This window comes from Bufo gargarizans, chromosome 2, assembly GCF_014858855.1.
Source record: "Bufo gargarizans isolate SCDJY-AF-19 chromosome 2, ASM1485885v1, whole genome shotgun sequence".
Taxonomy (NCBI): domain Eukaryota; kingdom Metazoa; phylum Chordata; class Amphibia; order Anura; family Bufonidae; genus Bufo; species Bufo gargarizans.
In genome coordinates, this window is record NC_058081.1 from 91,439,482 (window position 1) to 91,462,938 (window position 23,457).

The 23,457-nt window shown below is 43.3% G+C and overlaps 1 protein-coding gene across 1 annotated transcript; it reads right to left on the reverse strand.

The window, feature by feature from the left end:
* LOC122929521 (low molecular weight neuronal intermediate filament-like) lies at window positions 1-21,823 on the reverse strand. Its single transcript, XM_044283122.1, has 4 exons — window positions 21,110-21,823; window positions 3,725-4,045; window positions 3,355-3,479; window positions 1-1,735 (listed from the first exon to the last, which is right to left on the reverse strand). The coding sequence occupies exons 1-4, from the start codon at window positions 21,821-21,823 to the stop codon at window positions 1,447-1,449; spliced, it is 1,449 nt and encodes a 482-aa protein (XP_044139057.1). The 3' UTR covers window positions 1-1,446.
* Window positions 21,824-23,457: the final 1,634 nt, after the last annotated feature.

Sequence of the window (23,457 nt, forward strand, 5' to 3'; positions counted from 1 at the left end):
TTTAGATGCTGCGAGGAGCAGCCAATTGTTCCTTCCCAACTGTCGCCTGCTCGTTAAGTGGAGATGAAGAGGTGCATTTACATGCAAAGATCACCTTCACAGTGGGAGGACAAGCAAACACTACTGCTACCTTTCGTTCCCATACAAAATCATTGTTTTTGTTTAGACAGCACGATCTGCTGCCCAAGAACAATGATTAAGGTGTCCGCACCAACGATGAACGAGCATTTTGCACATTTCCGATTATCAGGAATGAGCGTTTGCAGGAATGCTGGTTATAAATAATCCATCAAAAACATCGGGCCTTATAAATCCAGTTTTACCTGTAAGGACAACTGATGACCAATTGTTTGATCTGCAGATATCGTACCTGGTCTTTCTATGGAAGGGGAAAGGGTGACCAGAAGCCGAACACCTCCAGTGGTGCTCATCTTGGGAGAAGACAAAAGAGGGTCTGCTAAAAAATACTCAAAATGGGAAATCCATTTTTTTTCCCCATTGTGACTTTTTGGATCAGAGCCCATACTAACCACTACTGTTTAAGGACAGACAGGTCTGATATAAGATTTCTATCTATAGCCTATGTTGTAGACAGTTTTCATCTGGCACATGAACATTTGTGAATAGCAGCCTGGGCCTAATGTTGAAACCTGCATACTCCAGGGTTACTCATTATGCATAATGAAATCTCACAGCAGTGAGAAAATATTGCAATTTATGGGCTACATATATATCATAGGATTGTTCCATTCATTTCTCAGATATATATTGGTACTGATTTATTTTTGCTGAATTTGATCATAGGCTTTTTACAGTTAAACAATATAATAACAGTCTATTGACATGAGGATGAATAAAATGGGATGAACTGCTTCAGGGGGTTTTCCGGCACTTAAATATTGATGGCCTATTCTCAGGGTAGATCATGAATATCAGATCGGTGGGGGTCAGACACACATCACTCACATGATCAGCTGTCTTGGCCTCGCCAGCCCTGGAAACTATAGAGTAGACAGAGCTGGGAACACAAGGCTCCGCTCACTGTGGAGCAGCAATGCCTGGGTGCTGCAGCTCATATTTAAGTGAAGTGCAATTCTCCAGCACCAGTACACAGTATAAGGAGCCTTCCACCCATAGTACAGTTTCCAGTGCCAGTGGCTGCCCGAGACAGCCAATTGGTAGAGGTGCCGGGTGTCCGATCCCCACTGATCTGATATACTTTACCTATCCTGAGGATAACCATTAATATCTAAGTTCTAGAAAATCTCTTTATTGAATTCATTACACCAGATGACTGGATAAAGCTTATCAGTGGCTCCTGATAATATTTTATGGCTTCTTTTTTTTAAACCTGTGCTAGCCTAGCTGCAAAAAGTTGAAAAAGAAATGGATGAATAAAAAGCATTAGTTTGGCAGGGGTGTGGGTTTCAGCGTATTGTAGCTAGCTCAGATCTTGGAGGAGGTCTTTTCTGAGGATGCTTCTCCTGATTTTGGGGCTTTGGGTTGACTAGCTCCATCTCCCTTGCCTCCGTCAGATGCGTCTTTTTTCTCTTCCTTCTTTTCTTTTTTCTCTTCTTTCTTTTCTTCTTTTTTCTCCTCTTTCCGGATGGTGACTGTACTTGAGGTATAACTCTTTCCGCCAGAGTAAGAGCCAGAAGAATATGGGTAACCTATGCCAAACATGCTGCCTCCTCCCACTGTGGTTAAACGGGTCTCCTCCCCCTCAAGGAGTTTCCTGAAAATAAAATTATGGTTAAGTCAACATCAGTACTGTATAGAATTTATATTAAAGGGGTTTCCCACTAACTAAATCTAGCTAGATATTCCAAAAATATTACTGTTTGTCACAGAATTCTATATTTGGAGCTGCATCTTTCAACAATTATTCCCTTATTAGCAGTCCTTCATTTCTAGTGCTAACATTCATCAGAGTTTCTTGCATCTTGTGGTCACACTTGCACAGTTCAATCTCTCTCCATGTCTGTTCCTGCAAAGCTCTGTGCACACTAACTCTACTGCCCTCCATATTGCTGACTAGATGATAGCGAATTGTGGGAGAGTGTCACCATGGTGGTGCTACACACATCTACAATGAACCTGTATGATGTGCCTGACAAAAATTGAAACTGCATTTAATGGAAAACCTCTTTAAAGGTTATCTTTTTTTATTATTGACTTGTACTCATTTTAAGCTTAAAGTCATTTTTTCAGTTGGTCTTTATTAAAAAATAATAATAATTGGAGCCCTTTTCTTTGTACAGGGCTGAGTTTCTCTAGTAGCAAGATGTGAATTTTCTCTCTGTTCCATCACACAGCTAAACCGACTGGCTCAATTCTTATCTTACTGATAAGAATGTGGCTTAAATAAATGTTTATGACCTTTTAGTAATCTAGAGATAAGGTTTATTAGATGACACAAAGTGACGGTAAAAAGTAGGATTCACACAGCTAGAAAAACAGTTATCCCTTTTTGACAGAACAGCTGAATATTTTTAATGAAGACCAATTGAAAAAATTATTTTTTTAGCCCGAAATGAGTAAAATTCAATCATAAAGAAAATTGTCCATGAAGGTTTACAGAGCCTTTAAGTGATTAAATAAATTACAGAGATAATTTCTACGAATTTTATGTTGCATTCCACCATTACATGCTAAATGGGAAAACACTGGGCAAAACTGACATAGAAAAGCACTTAGGAATATCAGTGTCAGTCAGTTGCTGCCAAGGCATGTAAGATCATGCGATGCAAAAAGAGAGTAGATGCACATGAGAACATTCTGTAGTTCTACTGCTTTACATACTGCCAGAAGATTCAGTGGTGTGCTACCAAAGTAATAAATTGCATGTGTGGCCTACCAAAACGATAAGTGAAATAACTATGTATAAATATATCAAAGACCAATACAGAGATCTCTCCCATGATCTATTTATTTCCAAGACTGTGATAAGGGGACATCCTTTACATCTAGAGCAGGCACGCTCTACCTGCAGGCCTCCAGCTGTTGCAAAACTACAACTTCCAGCATGCCCTAATAGCTGTAGGCTGTCCAGGCATGCTGGGCGTTGTAGTTTTGCAACAGCTGCAGGGCTGCAGGTTGGGCATCCCTGGTCTATAAGAAAAGAGGGTTTCTACGCTAACATAGCAGAGGATTCTTTACTGTATGAGCAGGGAGACTATGGAGCTGTCTCTCAAGAACATCAGTGTAGTGCCCATTGAGGATCATTGCCTTAGGTACCTTTGATTGGCAATTATGCTTCTCTTGAGAGCCTGAAGTCTGTGGCACCATATTCACTCTTAAAGTGGTGGTAGCTTCTTAGGATAGATTGCTTTTTCATATTTATGAGACAGTTACCTGTATGCAGCTATTTCAATATCCAAAGCCATCTTGACATTGAGCAGATCCTGGTATTCTCTCAGGTGACGTGCCATTTCTCCTTTAGTAGTTCTTAGAGCATTATCCAGTTGGTTGATGGTTTCCTAGAGAAATCATGAAGACAACGACAATATAAAGAAGCTCAATGTAGATTGATAACACCAAGAATTGCTGACTTTGAATAGTAGCGCTGTACTATATTACTATCAAGTATTCTCCACATCAACTTCATCAATTTTTAAACCAAAAATAGAAATACCAAATCTTTTTTTAAGGTATAACCCCTTACCCATGCAAGACCAGACCAAACAGCTATTCCCTAGAACAAGGTCTTACTAACAAGACTTACCTGCATCTGGGATATCTCATCATTGTTCCTGTCCTCCGACTCCTGGAGCTGCCTCGCTAGTGACTCATTAGCATTGCGTAGAGCATCAATCTCCAAGGTTCGGGCTTGCAGTTGTCTTCGGTATTCTGTAATCTCTTCCTTGGCTTGGCGCACGCTGTCATTGTTGCGGGCAGCTTCTTGAGACACGTTGGCAATCTTGGTCTGGTACCACTCCTCAGCTGACTGCTGATTACGAGTGGACAGGACCTCATATTGCATGCGGATTTCCTTTAGGGCAGCTGTAAGGTCAGGCTTGCTGACCACATCCATCTCTACAGTAATCTGTAAGGCAAAATGTTAAAAGTTATAGTCATGTATAAAGTCAAGTATAATGCTACTTCTCCACCTCTGCTATGAGACCAATCATACTGCAACTTTCTTATCATCTTAACACATATGACTGAACAGAAGCTGAAAGAACACTTCCATTAGTATAATGGGTCCATTTAACGTATGTGCCAAGCACTTTCCCTATTGCATATGGTATACGTACACCACAGGCACATTGGGGAATGACTATGACATGCCCTACCACTTCTTTTCCACCTCTTATATGTATCAGGTCTCTCCTCCCTGTTTCTGCTTTGTGCCAGAACTTATCTACCTCTGCTATGAGTAAAACTACTACTTCTCCACTTGTGCTATGAGTAAAACTACTACTTATCCACCTCTGCCATAAGTGAGACTACTTCTTTTCCACCTCTGCTATAAACAAGTCTACTTCTTCTCCACCTCTGCTATACGTGAGACTACACCTTCCCCACCTCTGCTATAAGTGAGACTACTCCTTCTCCACCTCTGCTATAAATGAGACTACACCTTCTCTACCTCTGCTATGAATGAGACTACTCCTTCTCCATCTCTGCTATCAATAAGACTACTCCTTCTCCACCTCTGCTATAAACAAGTCTACTTATTTTCCACCTCTTCTATAAACAAGTCTACTCCTTCTCTACCTCCGCTATCAATGAGACTACTCCTTCTCCACCTCTGCTATAAGTGAGACTACTTCTTCTCCACCTCTGCTATAAGTGAGACTGCTCCTTCTCCACCTCTGCTATAAATGAGACTACTTCTTCTCCCATTCTGCTATAAGTGAGACTACTCCGTCTCCACCTCTGCTATGTGAGACTACTCCGTCTCCACCTCTGCTATAAGTGAGACTACTACTCCTTTACCTCTGCTATAAGTGAGACTACTCCTTCTCCACTTCTACTATAAGTGAGACTACTCCTTCTTTACCTCTGCTATAAGTGAGACTACTCCTTCTCCACCTCTGCTGTAAGTGAGACTACTCCTTCTCCGCCTCTGCTATAAATGAGACTACTCCTTCTCCACCTCTGCTATAAGTTAGACTGCTCCTTCTCCACCTCTGCTATAAATGAGACTACTCCTTCTCCACCTCTGCTATAAGTGAGACTACTTCTTCTCCACTTCTGCTATAAGTGAGACTACTCCGTCTCCACCTCTGCTATAAATGAGACTACTCCTTCTCCACCTCTACCATAAGTGAGACTACTCTTTCTCCACTCTGCTATAAGTGAGAATACTCCTTCTCTACCTCTGCTATAAGTGAGACTACTCCTTCTCCACCTCTCCTATAAATGAGACTATTTCTTCTCCACCTCTGCTATAAGTGAGACTACTCCTTCTCCACCTCTGCTATAAATAAGACTACACCTTCTCCACCTCTGCTATAAGTGAGACTATTAATTCTCCACCTCTGCTATAAACAAGTCTACTTCTTCTCCACTTCTGCTATAAGTGAGACTACTCCGTCTCCACCTCTGCTATGTGAGACTACTCCGTCTCCACCTCTGCTATAAGGGAGACTACTACTCCTTTACCTCTGCTATAAGTGAGACTACTCCTTCTCCACTTCTACTATAAGTGAGACTACTCCTTCTTTACCTCTGCTATAAGTGAGACTACTCCTTCTCCACCTCTGCTGTAAGTGAGACTACTCCTTCTCCGCCTCTGCTATAAATGAGACTACTCCTTCTCCACCTCTGCTATAATTTAGACTGCTCCTTCTCCACCTCTGCTATAAGTGAGACTACTCCTTCTCCACCTCTGCTATAAGTGAGACTACTTCTTCTCCACCTCTGCTATAAGTGAGACTATTACTTCTCCACCTCTGCTATAAATGAGACTACTCCTTCTCCACCTCTACCATAAGTGAGACTACTCCTTCTCCACTCTGCTATAAGTGAGACTACTCCTTCTCTACCTCTGCTATAAGTGAGACTACTCCTTCTCCACCTCTGCTATAAATGAGACTATTCCTTCTCCACCTCTGCTATAAGTGAGGCTACTCCTTCTCTACCTCTGCTATAAGTGAGACTACTCCTTCTCCACCTCTGCTATAAACAAGTCTACTTCTTCTCCACTTCTGCTATAAGTGAGACTACTCCCTCTCCACCTCTGCTATAAGTGAGACTACTCCTTCTCCACCTCTGCCATAATTGAGACTACTCCTTCTCAACTCTGCTATAAGTGAGACTACTCCTTCTCCACCTCTGCCATAAGTGAGACTTCTCCTTCTCCACTCTGCTATAAATGAGACTACTCCTTCTCCACCTCTGCTATAAATGAGACTACTCCTTCTCCACCTCTGCTATAAATGAGACTACTCCTTCTCCACCTCTGCTATAAATGAGACTACTCCTCCACTTCTGCTATCAGTGCAAGTATTCCTTCTCCACCTCTGCTATAAGGGAGACTACTACTTCTCCACCTCTGCTATAAACAAGTGTACTTCTTCTCCACCTCTGCTTTGTGCCAGACCATTCTTAAAGGAGGCATACCACCATTTCTCCAACTCTGCTATGAGCTAGACTACTCCTTCTCCACCTCTGATATACTGCTTCTCCACTACTGCTATGTGCCAGACCATTTCTTCCCCAGTAATCGTATGCTAATCCTTCCCCTTCACCACCTATGTTCAATATCTAAGAAAACTTTGCCTGTAGGATCTGATAAATAAGTAAAATAAGGGGCAATTCCTTGCCCCCCCCCCCCCCCCCCCCGGTGATTCCCCTTTAAAACGCTGGCCGCCACCGCCGCTAGTGCAGTGGTGATCTGTCCAGGGCTGTCTTTAATGCGGGGCAAAAGGGGCAGCTGCCCCGGGCCCAGTTGCTCCTGTCTTGAGCACCGCTGGCCACTGGTGACGTGGGGGGGCGGCAGCAGGGCACAGGGAGATGAGCGCATCCATTGTGGAAGCGCTAATCTCCATAGTCATCTGTATCGCTGTCCTCATGACGTCATTGCGCCGCCTGAGCCATACAGCGCAGGACACAGGCCGGAAGAGGCCTGCATCGCATCGCTGCCAGCCTGATAGAGGTAAGTGTTTATCCTTCATGACACTGGTAAAATGAAGTAAAAAATAATAATTTTTTTTTAAAAAAATACCAAATTTACCAAACATTTGTAAAAAATGGCAAATCCAAGTTAGAATTTCTCTACTTCTATAATACATAGTAATACCTCCAAAAATAGTTAGTACTTTACATTCCCCATATATCTACTTCATTTTTGGATCACTTTGGGAATGATATTTAATTTTTTGGGGATGTTACAAGGCTTAGAAGTTTAGAAGCAAATCTTGAAGTTTTTCAGAAATGTTCAAAAACCCAATTTTTAGGGACCTGTTCAGGTCTGAAGTCACTTTGCGAGGCTTACATAAGAGAAACCACCCAAAAATGACCCCATTCTATAAACTACACCCCTCAAGGTATTCAAAACTGATTTTACAAACTTTGTTAACTCTTTAGGTGTTCCCCAAGAATTAATGGAAAATAGAGATACAATTTCAAAATTTCACATTTTTGGCAGATTTCCCATTTTAATAATTTTTTTCCAGTTACAAAGCAAGGGTTAACAGCCAAACCAAACTCAATATTTATGGCCCTGATTCTGTAGTTTACAGAAACACCCCATATGTGCTCGTAAACCGCTGTACGGGCACACAGCAGGGCGCAGAAGGAAAGGAATGCCATACGGTTTTTGGAAGGCAGGTTTTGCTGGACAGTTTTTTTTGACACCATGTCCCATTTGAAGCCTCCCTGATGCACCCCTAAAGTAGAAATTCCATAAAAGTGACTCCATCTAAGAAACGACACCCCTCAAGGTATTCAAAACTGATTTTACAAACGTCGTTAACCCTTTAGGTGTTCCACAAGAATTAATGGAAAATACAGATACAATTTTAAAATTTCACATTTTTGGCAGATTTTCCATTTTAATTATTTTTTTCCAGTTACAAAGCAAGGGTTAACAGCCAAACCAAACTCAATATTTATGGCCCTGATTCTGTAGTTTACAGAAACACCCCATATGTGGTCGTAAACCGCTGTACGGGCACACGGCAGGGCGCAGAAGGAAAGGAATGCCATACGGTTTTTGGAAGGCAGGTTTTGCTGGACTGTTTTTTTTTGACACCATGTCCCATTTGAAGCCCCCCTGATGCACCCCTAGAATAGAAACTCCAAAAAAGTGACCCCATTTTAGAAACTACGGGATAGGGTGGTAGTATTGTTGGTACTAGTTTAGGATACATATGATTTTTGGTTGCTCTATATTACACTTTTTGTGAGGCAAGGTAACAAGAAATAGCTGTTTTGGCACAGTTTTTATTTTTTGTTATTTACAACATTCGTCTGACAGGTTAGATCATGTGATATTTTTATAGACCAGGTTGTCAAGGACGCTGCGATACCTAATATGTATACTTATTTTTTATTTATGTAAGTTTTACACAATGATTTCATTATTGAAGGAAAAAAAAAAAACATGTTTTAGTGTTTCCATAGTCTGAGAGCCATAATTTTTTCAGTTTTTGGGCGATTACCTTGTGTAGGGTATGATTTTTGCAGGATGAGATGATGGTTTTATTGGCACTATTTTGGTGTGTGTGTGACTTTTTGATCGCTTGCTTTGATGTAAGGTGACAAAAAATGGTTTATTTAGCACAGTTTTTATTTTTTATTTTTTACGGTGTTCATCTGAGGGGTTAGATCGTATGATATTTTTATAGAGAGCCGGTCGATACGGACCCGGCGATACCTAATATGTATGCTTTTTTTATTTATGTAAGTTTTACACAATAATATCATTTTTTAAATAAAAAAAAATCATGTTTTAGTGTCTCCATATTCTGAGAGCCATAGTTTTTTAAGTTTTTGGGCGATTATCTTAGGTAGGGTCTCATTTTTTGTGGGATGAGATGAAGGTTTGATTGGCACTATTTTGGGGTGCATATGACTTTTTGATCGCTTGCTATTACAATTTTTGTGATGTAAGGTAACAAAAAATGGTTTATTTAGCACAGTTTTTATTTTTTATTTTTTACGGTGTTCATCGCAGGGGTTAGGTCATGTCATATTTTTATAGAGCCGGTCGATACGAACGCGGCGATACCTAATATGTATACTTTGTTCCCCCCAATTTTTTACTTTTTTTTTTTAAATGATGTTTTTGTTTATTTTTACTTGAAACCTTTAATTTTGGAGGGGGGGGGGGACTTTATTTTTTCAACTTTTTTTTCACTTTATTTTTTGTCCCACTTTGGAACTTGAACTTTTGGGGGTCTAATCCCCTTTACAATGCATACCAATACTTCTGTATTGGAATGCATTGGCTGTATGAGTAATACTGTGTGTATAACTCATACAGCTTCCGGCCTGTGAGATCCAAGGGGGCTGGATCTCACAGGCTCATCACCGGAAGGCAGCGCAGATGCCTCAGGAAGGCATTGCGCTGCCTTCCATGCCATCGGGTCCCCCCTACACCGCCGCCCGCCGGATAAGGTAAAACCGCAAACCGCAGGTCTGAATTGAACTGTGGTTTGCGGCAATCGCCGATGCGGGGGGTCACATGACCCCCCCCGGCGTTGTGACAGGATGTCCGGTGAATTATTTCAGCGGACATCCTGTTCCGATTAACCCCTGCCGCACCGCAATCGCGTTTTAAAGTTTGGATCTACCGGTACGCCCTGGGTCCTTAAGGACTCGGCAAACATGGCGTACAGGTACGTCCTAAGTCCCTAAGGGGTTAAGGGACACTAAAGTCACCAGAACCAGAACAGCTAAACGTGGTAGTTCCCCTCCCCCTGCCACCACGCCTAGAGGAAGAAGGCACGAGGACAGAGCACATCAGAACTGTGAGGACCTTTTTTATCTGCCCCCTGCGTTACATGCACCCCTTACCAGCGCACCTTGCATTACACGCACCCCTGACCGCCGCATTCTGCGTTACACGCACCCCTGACCGCCGCACTCTGCGTTACACACACCCCTGACCGCCGCACTCTGCGTTACAAGAAGAATAAGTAGTATTAGTTGCACACACCAACAACACCCACAGGGTTATTTTACAAAAGGGTGAAGAGTTTGGAGAAATCAGGAGAAGTGAACCATATAGGACAACATAGCTGATTTGAAAAATATTCTCCAATTCAGCTCACTTTCCTATTCAGTTATGTTGTCCTAGATTGTTCCCTTCTCCAAACTCTTCACCCTCTTGTGAATAAGCCTGCGAGCGTCTGTTCATTGGTCTTCTTTAGTGACATGTTTAACATGTGGGAATATTTACACAGCCCTGGTGTTTGCTGAAACTACTTTAAACTATAAAGAAACATTTTCGAGTGTTTCTCTCTTTCTCAGGTCTGAAGTAATACGGAGGAAGAAAGGAAAACTCTAGAAGGCGTGTCTTTTAAAGGGGTTCTGCACTTTCATTTAACTGATGATCTATCCTCTGGATAGATCATCAGCTTCTGATCAGCGGGGGTCCGACACCCGGGACCCCCGCCGATCAGCTGTTTGAGAAGGCAGCGGCGCTCCAGCAGCGCCACGGCCTTCTCACTGTTTACCGCCGGGCCGCCCGCCCACTGACGTCACGACTTGTATCAACTAGAGTGGGCGCGGCTAAGCTCTGTTCACTTGAATGGAGCTTAGCCGCGCCCACTCTAGTTGATACAAGTCGTGACGTCAGTGGGCGGGCGGCCCAGCGGTAAACAGTGAGAAGGCACCGGCGCTCCATGGAGCGCCGCTGCCTTCTCAAACAGCTGATCGGCGGGGTCCCGGGTGTCGGACCCCCGCCGATCAGAAGCTGATGATCTATCCAGAGGATAGATCATCAGTTAAATGAAAGTGCAGAACCCCTTTAAGTATTAGGCATCCTTTGCTGGCTTCATTCATTCTTCCATCACATATACACTGCTCATATCCCAGGGTTACGGCCATTGCTGCAGCACAGATACGATTATGCCAGGACGGCAGCTGCTGCACATACGTGCTGTGGTGATATGTGCAGTAAGTGCTGGGAGGTGTGTATATTCCACCCAAAGCTGCAGGGGTTTCAGCAAAGTGTAGTTTGCTGAGACAGTTTTGTCTAGATTTTGTTCTGGGCTGGATTTTATGTGGACTGGGGGATAGGTTTGGTAGTGGGATCTGCCAGTCCACACCCTTCCACTACATGTATTGTCATTTGCCGGAGGTCATCGCAGGTGAGGCCTGCTGCTGGAATCAAGAAGGGATAAAACAACCCTCTGTGTATGACTTAGGCGTCATGCACACGGCCGTTCCGTGCATTGGGGACCACAATTTGCTGTCCCCAATGCACGGGCAACGTCAACTTGAATGGGTCTGTAATCCGCCCACACCGCAAAAAAAATAGAACATGATAAAAAATTTTGCTGTGCGGAGGCACAGACAAACACCATGAAAGCACTACATGCAGCTCCGGAGTGCGGACCCATTCAAGTGAATGGGTCCCTATCTGTAATGCAGGGAGCACACGGCCGGTGCCTGCATATTGCGGACCCGCTGTTTGCGGGCCGCAATACGGCCACGGTCGGGCAATGGCCCGTGTGCATGAGGCCTTAGAGGAAGAAGAAAGGCTGAGGAAGCCTGAAAGAGAGGGAAGCCTGAGAGGCTCTGTGTGGTCTCAGCCAGGAGGGCTGAGGGGCCACGAGGCTTTGTAAAGCCTGAAGTTTTGGGGGCCCAGCAATGCCTATGGAAAGAGGGTTGCACGGTCAAAGTCGGAAGGACTTCTGGACCATCTCCCCCCAAGGGTGCTGGTGTGGTCACAGCCTGGAGGCTGCTGGACGTATATGGCTGAGGAAGCCGGATCTAATACCGTGTGTGAACGGCGCTCTATAGGTGCGGTAGAGACAACACGTGTATTAGGTAGAGCCCAGACGGGCATTTTTTTTCCCTCAATGTTTATGTGTGTGATGGTGCTGAAGTGCCAAAATAAAGCATCTTTTGTAACTGAACCACGTTGTCAGAGAAGTCTGTTATTGCGACCCCCTGAGAGAGAGAGCGATCCCTTACAATGCCTATACGTACTCCCAAGGTTCTGGCCACCAGAGAGCCCGCACCTTTTTTTTTTTGTTATGTGCAAGCACCACCACCGCTGCTGGATTACAGGGTGGTCGTAAACACTAGATACAAGCAGTGTATAATGTAATGGAAAAATGAATCAAACCAGTAAAGGAGGGATGGACAATCACAATACATTAGTATGTGCCTTGTATTAACTTTCTCTTCATGATAAATGCCATCTATCGAAGTGAGAGAACTCCTTTTATGTTCTTTGTCATTTAATTACCTTTTGGTTACTGAAACACATTTAGTATGGATTGGCACACATTTTAGATACTAGAGGTAGGTAGGAAGGTTATTGCAGTTATCATTTTACTTGGAGGACTGGCATAGGATTGCTGGGGAAGAAATGGTCTGGCACATAGCAAAAGTGGAGAAGTAGTAGTCTCACTCACAGAGGTGGAGAAGTGGTGGTATGCCCCATTGTCCCATTTCAGAATGGTCTGGAACAAAGTGAGACAACCCCTTTAATGGTGAGAAATTACCAACAACTGACCATAATGTAAACCCGGTTATCTAAATGAAGAGGTTCCAATAGGAGGCATTCAATTCAACCATAGGTTGTCTGCAATATTTACATCTCCACATGTAGGAGAACTACAACTTCCAGCATACCCCCTCTGGTGCCAATGCTAGGAGCCAGTGCTATAGGTTGAAAGTCATTGTGTTAGGTCTTTACTAGTCCTGAGAAATGTCGTTACTTCCGATCAGGTCTTCTACACTGCTCCAATTATTTATGTCTAATAGGAATACAGTGGTTAATAGAAATCCGGACCCTTCGACCTACAGCGGGCAGTGAAAGCGTTAATCCAATGACTGCTGACTGTAAATCCCATCAGAGGACCTCAGTGGATTGGGGGTAAGACAAATGCATTAAATGAACAGCTGGACAGAGGGGACGGAGGCAGTAAGTGTAGGCTGGACAGAGACATCTTTAAAAATCTTATTATCATTCATCTCCCAGAGGAAGCCAAGGAGCCTGGAAGATGTCTCTATGCAGGCTGCTATCTGTGTCCTCATATTACATGGGGGCCGCTCCGGGACTTCTCACCTACAGACGTATACAGGCATTCTTATGCCTCCCCTACCAGCGGTAATAAAAAGGACAAAGAGCTTCATATGGGAATCACCCGCATTTTTTTCACGTAGGTGGATCCGCAGTAACATCCCCAAATCCTTCTTTGAAAATAAACTCTATTGAAAATGAAACCTTCCATGGCTCCCTTTCCTGCTTTCTGTACTGCCGGGTCTCCTGCAATGACGTCTCGTCCCATGTAATGGCTGCAGCCAACAACAGGCTCCGATGGTCACACAAGACGTGACATTATTGCGTTAGTTGCTGCCAGACACCTCTGGTGGTGGCTTATCGCTCATGAGATAATGCCCGATACTTTCTTCTCCAACATATACCAAATGAACATGAGCTGGGGCATTTCATATACATTAGATGGCCAACCTGTCTGAAATCGGCAGGTTCGGCAGACTTAAAGTGGTTGTGTCATGAAGCATATTTATTTATTTTATGCACTTATATAGCGCTACTATATTCCGCAGCGCTTTACAGACATTCGCACCCAACTGTCCCCAATGGGGCTCACAGTCTAAGGTCCATATCAGCATGTCTTTGGGATGTGGGAGAAACACGGGGAGAACATACAAACTCCAAGCAGATGTTGTCCTTGGTCAGATTCGAACTTAGGACCCCAGCGCTGCAGGGCACCAGTGCTAACCACAGTTTTCAAACCATCACCTGGACCTGAATACTTTTGTAATTGCATGTAATTCAAAATTTAGTATAGCCACTGAGTTATCTGTATGGCGCCACCTGCTGTTTGTTCTTTTTCCTATTTTTTGTCCGCCTCACTGAGCTGGTCGCACACGCTCAGTTTAAATCATCAACTGCCACCAGCCACATGTTCTATTAGAAGCTGAGGCAGTTACAGGAAAGTCCAACGTAAATGGCCACCCTAAAGGGGTTGTCCGGCCAGATATAATGATGACCTTATCGATTCAACTGAATGGAGCAAGTACTTGTAATTCCGCTACGCCACCGCTCCACAGGAGACGGCGAGTAGTATAATAACAGGAAGCGGTGCTTGCATGGAGCGCCACCTCCTCGTCAAACAGCTGATCGGCGGGGGTGCTGGCTATATCGCTACACAACTCCCTTAAAGGGAACCTGTCACCATTTTTTTTTGCATAGAGCTGGGGACATGGGCTGCTAGATGGCCACTAGCACATCTGCAGTACCCAGGTCAAATAGCTCTGTGCGCTTTTATTGTGCTAAAAAAACGTTTTGATCGATATGCAAATGAACCTGATATGTGTCCTGTATCCGGAGATGAGTCCAGCGGAAAGGAGCCCAGCACCGCCCCGCGTCCTCCGAATGTCCTCCTTGCTGGCTGACGTCACAGAGCTGGAACGCCGAAATCTCGCGATGCACGAGCTAGAGCATGCGCAGTGTCGGCATCATGTTCATTCCCTGTACTGGCATCAGCACAGGGAACGAACTGCGCATGCGCTAGCTCGCGCATAGTGAGATTTCGGCGCTCCAGCTCTGTGACGTCAGCCAGCAAGGAGGAGATTCGGAGGACGCGGGGCGGTGCTGGGCTCCTTTCCGCTTAACTCATCTCCAGATACAGGACACATATCAGGTTCATTTGCATATCGATCAAAACTGTTTTTTTACACAATAAAAGCACACAGAGCTATGGGGACTGGGTATTGCAGATGTGCTAGCGGCCATCTAGCAACCCATGGCCTCAGCTCTATGCAAAAAATCCTGGTGACAGGTTCCCTTTAAGAATCAGCTGAAAAAAGTCTGACGGAAGAGGACAAATCAAGGCCAGAATCCATTATGGTAGGAGGCCTGACAGATGGGAAAATGTACATTAAGTTAAAGGAAGATCTTGTATTCATGACTCTAACAGCTATATTACTTCATACCATGACCTGCTGCAGTACAAGGACAAATCAAAGTGACAGCACTCAGCTAAGAATAGCAAAGCGAACGCAAAAATCAATACAGCAGCTAAGAAAAAGGGCGACAAGCAATGTCGGAACAAAGAACAAAGGAAGCGTCCTTACATCTGCCCCCCGCATGCAGCTATATTACTGAGAGATCGTCTTAGCTGCTGGATTAAGACAAGACAAGTGTAGACTATGAGAAGAAGAGACAGGACTGGGCAGATGGCTAATCCTGCTGAATACAATAGGTGCTGATAGGTCAGAAATACATATACAGGAGATTTATCAAGTCTGATGCCCAGAAAAAGTGGTGCGGTTGCCCATAGCAATCAATCTGATTTCAGCTCATATTTCTCGGAAGCACTTTGTAAAATGAAATCAGCTAATTGCTTCCTACGAGCAACTGATCCTTTGTACTAATTTTGAGATATTTCAACATGATGCTTTAAAAGGGAACCCATAAAAATACGGTGCAGTCTGGAGGTGGCATGTCATAGAGCAGATTGATATATCGTTTTATGGGAAAAGATTCAGTAAAACGTATCATTTATACATTTAAACCTCTACTGTTCCTATGCTTATCGCATTTATCAATTTACAGCAGGGATGCTCAACCTGTGGCCCTCCAGCAGTTCCAAAACTACAACTCCCAGTATGCCTTAATAGCTGTAGGCTGTCCCGGTATGCTGGGAGTTGCAGTTTTGCAACAGCTGGGGGGTGCAGGTTGGGCATCCCTGATTTACAGCTATCTCTCTGTGATGATTTAGCAATCAGTCACTGACTAGGACCACCCACATGACTCCTAAGCAGAGGATTAGCAAAGGTGTAAATTAATAAATTACACATTTTACATATCCCCCCCCCCCCCCCCATAAAAATACACATCTATCTGCTCAGTTCCTCCAAATCTATCCATGCTACATTTTCATGCAGATTCCACTAGGGGGAGTTCAATGCAAAAAGAAGATTTCAGCTTCCATTCCATTAAATGGTAAATTCCTATGCACTGAGCTCCCCCTAGTGGTGGCTGCAGACATCTGTTTTGTAATACAAGTGAAACAGGAAATTTATCAATGTATTTTTGCCAGTTATCTGGTGTAAATACATCGAGGAACATGATGTTCAGAATAAGCCCCCATATTTATGAAGTCAGATAAAGAAGGTGAGGTAGAGGGTGACTTAATTTATTTAAAAAAAAATATTAAAAATGTTTCCATTTAATAAAAATGTTAATTCATCAGAAATCTGGAGGGGAACGCTTTGAGCTGTCTGGGAGTGATTGGTGCATGCACACTGGGACACTTGGTGGGGTGTGGGGCCTGTGCTAAGTTTTGTTGTGGGGCCCTATAAGATCTGTGTTGATCTTTTGTGGCAAGTGCAGCAATTAGCGGTAAATTGCATGCAGATTCCATGATACTGTGATGGCAAGTGCAGGTATTGCAATCAATTAGATGCATACGATGATTTAACTGCCATCAATCATATATCTGATTAATATGAAATCATTATGTGTATATACCACTGTTCAGTAATACGCATTCGGTTATAATGGTTGTTTATGAATTATATACGATAATTGCAAAATTCTGCAAAATGTGCATCTATTACTACACAAGGCTTAAAGAGATGACCATCACTTTAAACCTTATGCAGTGTCGCTTAACCAAAATACCTGTGCTGATTAATACCAGTCAGAGCTTCTTTTTACTGATACAAATCTCCTGCATAGATAAGCAATATACGACAATATTCTAGCTAGCTGCCAGCCACCACTAGAGGGAGCTTCAGAGGTAAATGCATACTATTCAGCATAGAACTCAATAATAAATCATTATGCAGTATCTAATTTTACCCATAGAAGTAGCTACAGAATTTTTCATTTTACTCTATGTAGGAGATTTGGAGCTCTGTATCAGGAAAACTGAGCTCCATATATGCAAATATATACAAAGACATGGTGTAAAAAAGTGCCCTCTTTTATGATGATGACCTATCCTATCACCGACTTATGCTGTCTCCCGAAATGCCAAAATCTGGGGTGGTTGTGGGAGACAGCTCTCACTTGACTGATCACTGTCCCATGTATATGGTCATCTCTACACTGCTCTACACTGCAATTTGCTTTGCACTGCACTTATCATGTATTTTTATGCCTTGTCCGACAATAGGGTGTGGCTTAGTGGAAAGGGGAGTGGCTTAAAAGCGCCTAGACGGTCTAAAGATGTGACAGATTCATCACCCAGTATCATCCACCTTGATACATTTGGTGCAGATTTACAGTTACACTCTTCCTATTACTATTAGAGAGTGTTAATAAATCTATCCCATTGAGTACCTGTCCTTTTAGAAAACCTTTGCCGTGTCATATTGACACATCAGAAGTTTTAATCAGTGGGGGTCTGGATGCTGAGGCCACCACTGAATACTAAAATGAAGGGGCTGAAGTACTCATGATCGTCTCTCCACATTAGATGACGGCAGTAAGATAGTTGAAGATAGAAGTCTAAGAGCCTGAGGAATGGTGATCATATCTGAAGGGGCACAGCACCCGAATCCCACCGATAAAAACGTCAACACTATAACATGCCAAAAGTTATTTGAAAGTACAGGTATTCAAGTTGTGACATGCTATCCATATGATAGGATGTGAGAGTGCTATCGGTGGGGACTCTTCGACATGCTGCTCCCTTCATTTCTGGGAGCATAGAGGGGTACGAGGTCCCCATTCTCGTTATCAGTGAGGGGTCCCAGTGGTACAACCTACACCAGTCCTGTGGATAGGAGATAAGTTGTCACAACTGAAATACCCCTTTAAGCAGGACCTTTTGCACCCTAGCTTCCTTTTGGGGTGTGATTCAAAATTAAGGATCATATGCTAATAATGGTGCCTCTAGATCTTATTGGCTCAAGAAGCAGCTTTGTGATGCCAGGCAACCATCTAGTTACAAGATCTCTGATGCACTTAAAAGGGTTCTCCAAGACCTCTGGTCTCTGAATGCATTGTTTTTATATTTTGCCCCATGCCCGGCCCCGGATTGGTCTCAGAGACCCTCTTTAACTAGCTCTGTCCCTTTATCAGCAGTATCAGTATATAAGTAATGTTTTTATGAATTGTCATTCTGTAAAGCTTCCGTAAAATTCTAAAAGTTGTCTCTTACAGCATATCTGTGTGGCTTCTGTAACTTTCTAAACCTCTGAACAGTTCAAACATAATCATGTACAGAACATAAAATACAATAAAACACCAGAACAAAATATATGTCGGGATATAGTTTTAATTAGCAACAAAAATAATGAATAATCCAGAAATGATTTAAAATGGCCGCCAGCAACTTGTCCCAGAATGTGAGCAGGGCTAGTTGCCTCCACTTGCAGAGCTGCCTAGGGCGGTGGGCGGGTGGGCCCTCAGTACACACTGCACTGCCATCCTGCCTATGATATGGCTGAGCAGCCTGACAGGAAAACTCCCCAATATGTAGTGCGTAGTGAGGCTCTGCCCCCTCAATCCCCTAGGCAGCTCTGAAAGTGGTCCTGCTGACATTCTAGAACAGGTTAATGGCGGCCATTTTAAATCATTCATGGAGAACCCCTTTAAGGTAAAGAGAATAAGCTGCTGTCAGACACCTCTTCCATTGGAGAATAGTCAGGAGACTCCCACACACATTAAGAAATATGGCCACCTTTAGACTGTTGGTCAAATCTGCCAAGAAATATTTAATGACTAGAGATAACTTAAAGGGGTTTTCTCATCTCAGACAATGGGGGCATACAGCTCCCACGGCTGGGAGCCGCACCTATCTCCTAAAAATGGAGATGAAGGACTCCAGTCCAGCCACCACCATATGCTCTCCCCATAGAAGTGAATTGGGAGCGCACCTTGCATGACCGCCCACCACTCCTATTTACTTCTATGGGCCAGTGCTCTGCTGTTTCCGACAGCCCCATAGAAATGAAGTGTGCCCTCCACCACTTTTAGGGCTCCGTTCTCGATTTAGGTGCGGTTCCTAACAGTGGGACCTGCATCTATCAGACAATGGGGGCATATCTTAGCAATTTTCCCCCATTGTCTGAGATGAGACAACCCCTTTAAAGAATACATTACATTTGTCCAATGCATCCTTATTACCCCATTAACTCATCTCTAATCACGTTTGTGAGTTGACCTTCAGAAGTCACCAGATCTATCTCCATCTGCTCCTCGGGGAACACACCATGTCTATGTTCTCTCTAGAGGACTAATATTGATGAGTCTTCAGATTCATAGAGGAGTAGGCAAAAAAGCTAAACAAAAAAAAGCTAATTGCCTGTCCTGGTACCTCAGATGTTCCTTCCCTGATTCTTCTACATGGAAAGAAGGGCGTTACATGTGCACACGTATGGATTTGGTTTGCACATGTCAAAGAAATAATTTGGGTGGGCGTGACGAGGACAAAACATAAATGAACTGCTTTAACCATGGTAAAGTAGATAGACATTGTAATCCAATCCAATGGCATTAGTGCAATGGTTTATGCCGGTCAAAGAGAAATATAATTTTAGTCGCCCTCCATTAAAACATTTTAAATGTAAATTTTAAACAGAGAAGAACAGTGTAAATATGTAAGCAAGTCTATATAGATATCTATCCTAAGCTATATACAAATAATATAAGGACAGACTATGGACCATGTGGTCTATTATGGTATCTAATGTCTATACATAATGTGTTGTGTCTTTTAAATGCCTTTTGTGCCATGTTGATCTTTGTGGAAGTGGGTGTGGTACTGCTGGTAATCAGTATCGGATCCCCCCGACACTACTGCATCATGGGAAATTGTTGTATAGATCCCATGGCTATTGTCAATAGCTGGTAGTGTTCCATACAACAATCAGACTGTGGGCACACCACTGTAGAGATAGGGTGTGTGCTATTATGGTTACAGTACAATTGATTTCTTATAATATATCTTTTATTTTCCTTCCCACACTTCTGTGCCAGCCCTGAATTCCTGTGGCATATAAAAATGTTGTGACAGCCCTGCTGGAAGTTTTTGTCCCTTGTGGCTCATCCTTCCTAAATAATTCAGCAGTTTTCCAATTTCATCTTCTGATTTGGTGTGGGCCTCCTCCCTGCATGGTGTAACATCTATCCATTCCCTATGGATCACATGCCTCCGATTATGTGTTGCTGCCAGGAGCTCACTACTACTAAAGGTATGTATACGAGATATATATGGACTCCCTCTCTTCAAAGTTTCTGTAACTTTGGCTTATGCAATCAAAAGAGGGTAGGACGACCAAAAGAGACCTGTCACAAAGGAGCATCAGTCCCTTCTTTTCCAGCTTAGGGAGTGGTGGTCCCACTGGCTTTCAGTTCTATTTTTGCACAGAACATGTTGTAAAATATAAATATAAATATTAGAGGAGGATAAATTACAAAATAATTGCTATTCCCTACAAAGTGCAGCCCTAAGCACTTGCCTATAGTGCCCAACCAAACCATATTTCCGACCTCCTGTGCTGTACCCGTGTTTCCCTCCTACACATTTTCTAATAACCTTCTATTACACTTATTGCAGAGACTCTCACTTTCTATGAGTAACACTTCTGGATGGTTGTTTGCTTCTTTCTATCTATCTTCTCCCTCTGTCCATGGAGGAGAGGAATAATACATAATCAATGCTGTGGGTGGAGGACTCATACAATAGCATCATGGTCCTCAATTAAATATTAGCAGAACACTAATGTACTGGAGCACCCTGTGCATCCCATTCCCTCATTGCAGGATTTGACCTGATGCTGGTTGTGCCCCCCTCCTCCCCATCAGTGATATCATCTGCAGAGTCCACATGCATATGTATTACTGTCACAATTTACTAATGAATACATTTTATAGATATCTGGGCATCTTGTCTCCTCTTTGGTGCATGCCTCATACACACACACACACACACACACACACCCCTCATCCCTTCCCTCCTGGAGCCACAGCCCAGACAGCGCCCATGGGACCCACCTGAGCCTCTGTCACTGCAGCCTGAAGCTCAGCAACTTCTTCCTCATGGACCTTCCTCAAGAAAGCCACCTCATCTAGCAGGGACTCCACCTTCTTCTCTAACTGTAGACGGTCCAGGGTGGCTTGATCTACATCTTTTCTAAAGTTCTTCATGGCATCCTCAGCCTCTTCTCTCTTGCTTGTCTCTTGCTCCAATTTCTCCTGAAGTTGGTGTACAGCATTTTCCAGATGCTGACAGTCAAGCTGAGCTTGATCCTTCTCATGGAGTTGTTCCTCGAGCCTTGACCTAAGCTCCCTGATCTCCTGCTCAAAGACCTGGCTGAGCCTTGAAGGTTCTGATTGCCTCTGCCTCAGCAAGGTCACCTCGGCCTCAAGTAACTTGTTCTGCTGCTCCAGGTGGTGCACCTTCTCAATATAAGTGACAAATCGGTCATTGAGACCCTGCAATTGTTCCTTCTCGTTGGTCCTCACTATCTTCAACTCATTGCTGACAGCTGTGGTCTGAGGCAAATCAAAATCTACCTGGTGCACTGAGGCAAGGTGGCTGGCAGGAGACCTGCTGATCTTCCTGTAGGAGGAGATGTTGGAGTAGGTATCTCTAGGTTTATATGACTGGGAGGACCTGGAGCTAGAAGAGTACAGGTGGCTCGATGACCTGGGAGAATCCCCAAATATCTTCTTGTAGGATGAGGTGTAAAGATCCCTGGAAGTCATGGTTAAGCCTTGGAGCTGGGTGTGGTACGCTGCTGGTGAATGCTGAGGATGTAGTACCTTCCTTCTTTCCCTCTACACAATGCACACTGCAGACCTACAGCATCACTTTATATACACACATTGCTCCAGCCACCCATCCCAGGAGCTAGCCACTCCCAGCACTCTAGCATGTGCTCTGCAGTTATCCCATCCACCACTGGGAAGGGTTAATGAATTCAGAGCACTGCTGCAGCTAAAGAACAGAGCAGAATTCAGCACCTTGGAGCAGTGACAGCAGCGCTCTCCCATCTGCTCCCTATACTGTCCATACTGGCTCTATACCTGCTAGAACATGACTACCCATAAGGTATTAGAAGGGAGATAGTTTTTCAACAAATTTAGTTTTAGAGTCAAATATTTTCCTAAAAACATAAGAAAATCAATAAAAAGATAGATACATAGGAAAATGTAGACTTCAATGGGGAAGAAATTCAGCTGCTGTATTGGTTGGAAAGTTACAAGTAATACACATTCATACAGGATGATAATAATCAACAGCCTCCTATCATACATGTAAAGCAGCCACTCCTTTTTGTCCCGTGGTCCGCCATGCCCATCCAGAGAGATGGACCTCCCTACTGCAGGAGGATTTGGAGGGTGTGGAAGTCAGTGGGATGGCCCCACAAGTCTGCAGTCTGACCTAGAGAATGTAGCAGTGCTCAACTCCTGCTGTCCTCTCTATATGTACTGGGTAGAGGGGGCTCAGAGGGGTAGATATACAATATGGTGGCATAGATAGATAGATAGATATGAGATAGATAGATAGATAGATATGAGATAGATAGATATGAGATAGATAGATTGATAGATATGAGATAGATTGATAGATATGAGATAGATAGATATGAGATAGATAGATAGATAGATAGATATGAGATAGATAGATAGATATGAGATAGATAGATAGATAGATAGATAGATAGATAGATAGATATGAGATAGATAGAAAGATACAGGATAGATAGATAGACATGAGATAAATAGATAGATAGATAGATAGATATGAGATAGATAGATAGAAAGATACAGGATAGATAGATCATCACTGCTTGAGAAAGATCCCACTGAGAGGATTGAAACGTTGCTGTTTTTTCTGGTGAAATAAACGTACACTTTTCTTGGATGTGCCGTGGAACTCTGTATTTTAGATAGATAGATAAATAGATATATATGAGATAGATGCGATATAAATAGACAGACAGATGCAAAGATAGGTAGTTGTGGTTAAGATTTTTGCCACCCCTGAATTCACAGTGCCTTTTCAAAGAAAGGACAGAATCAGGTCCACATCTGCATTGTGTTCCAGCAGAGGGGTTGCCAGCATAGCCGGATACCGCTGGGCACTGCCGGATCCCCATACACTACAATGAGATCCGGCAGGTTTCTAGCATAAAATCCAACTTTCTGCCGGAAAAAATAATGTTTCATTGCTGGAGACTTCCTGTATGAAATCCATATGTCCATATATAATACAGAATATAGACAGGGGTTGTCTTCATGAAATTTGCTATTCATAAAACAATCCAGAAACTTCCGTGAAGTGGTGGGAAGAAGAAAACTGATGAGTGAACCCTGCAAGTATTGGTTCAAAATAG

Bases quoted from the DNA above. Each gene is read 5' to 3' on its own strand.
- LOC122929521 (XM_044283122.1), bottom strand. From the start codon at position 21,823: ATGACTTCCAGGGATCTTTACACCTCATCCTACAAGAAGATATTTGGG. The intron at 3,480-3,724 runs GTAAGTCTTGTT...TGATTTCTCTAG, and splicing joins ATGAGATATCCCAGATGCAG to GAAACCATCAACCAACTGGA. The intron at 1,736-3,354 runs GTAACTGTCTCA...TTTTATTTTCAG, and splicing joins ATTGAAATAGCTGCATACAG to GAAACTCCTTGAGGGGGAGG.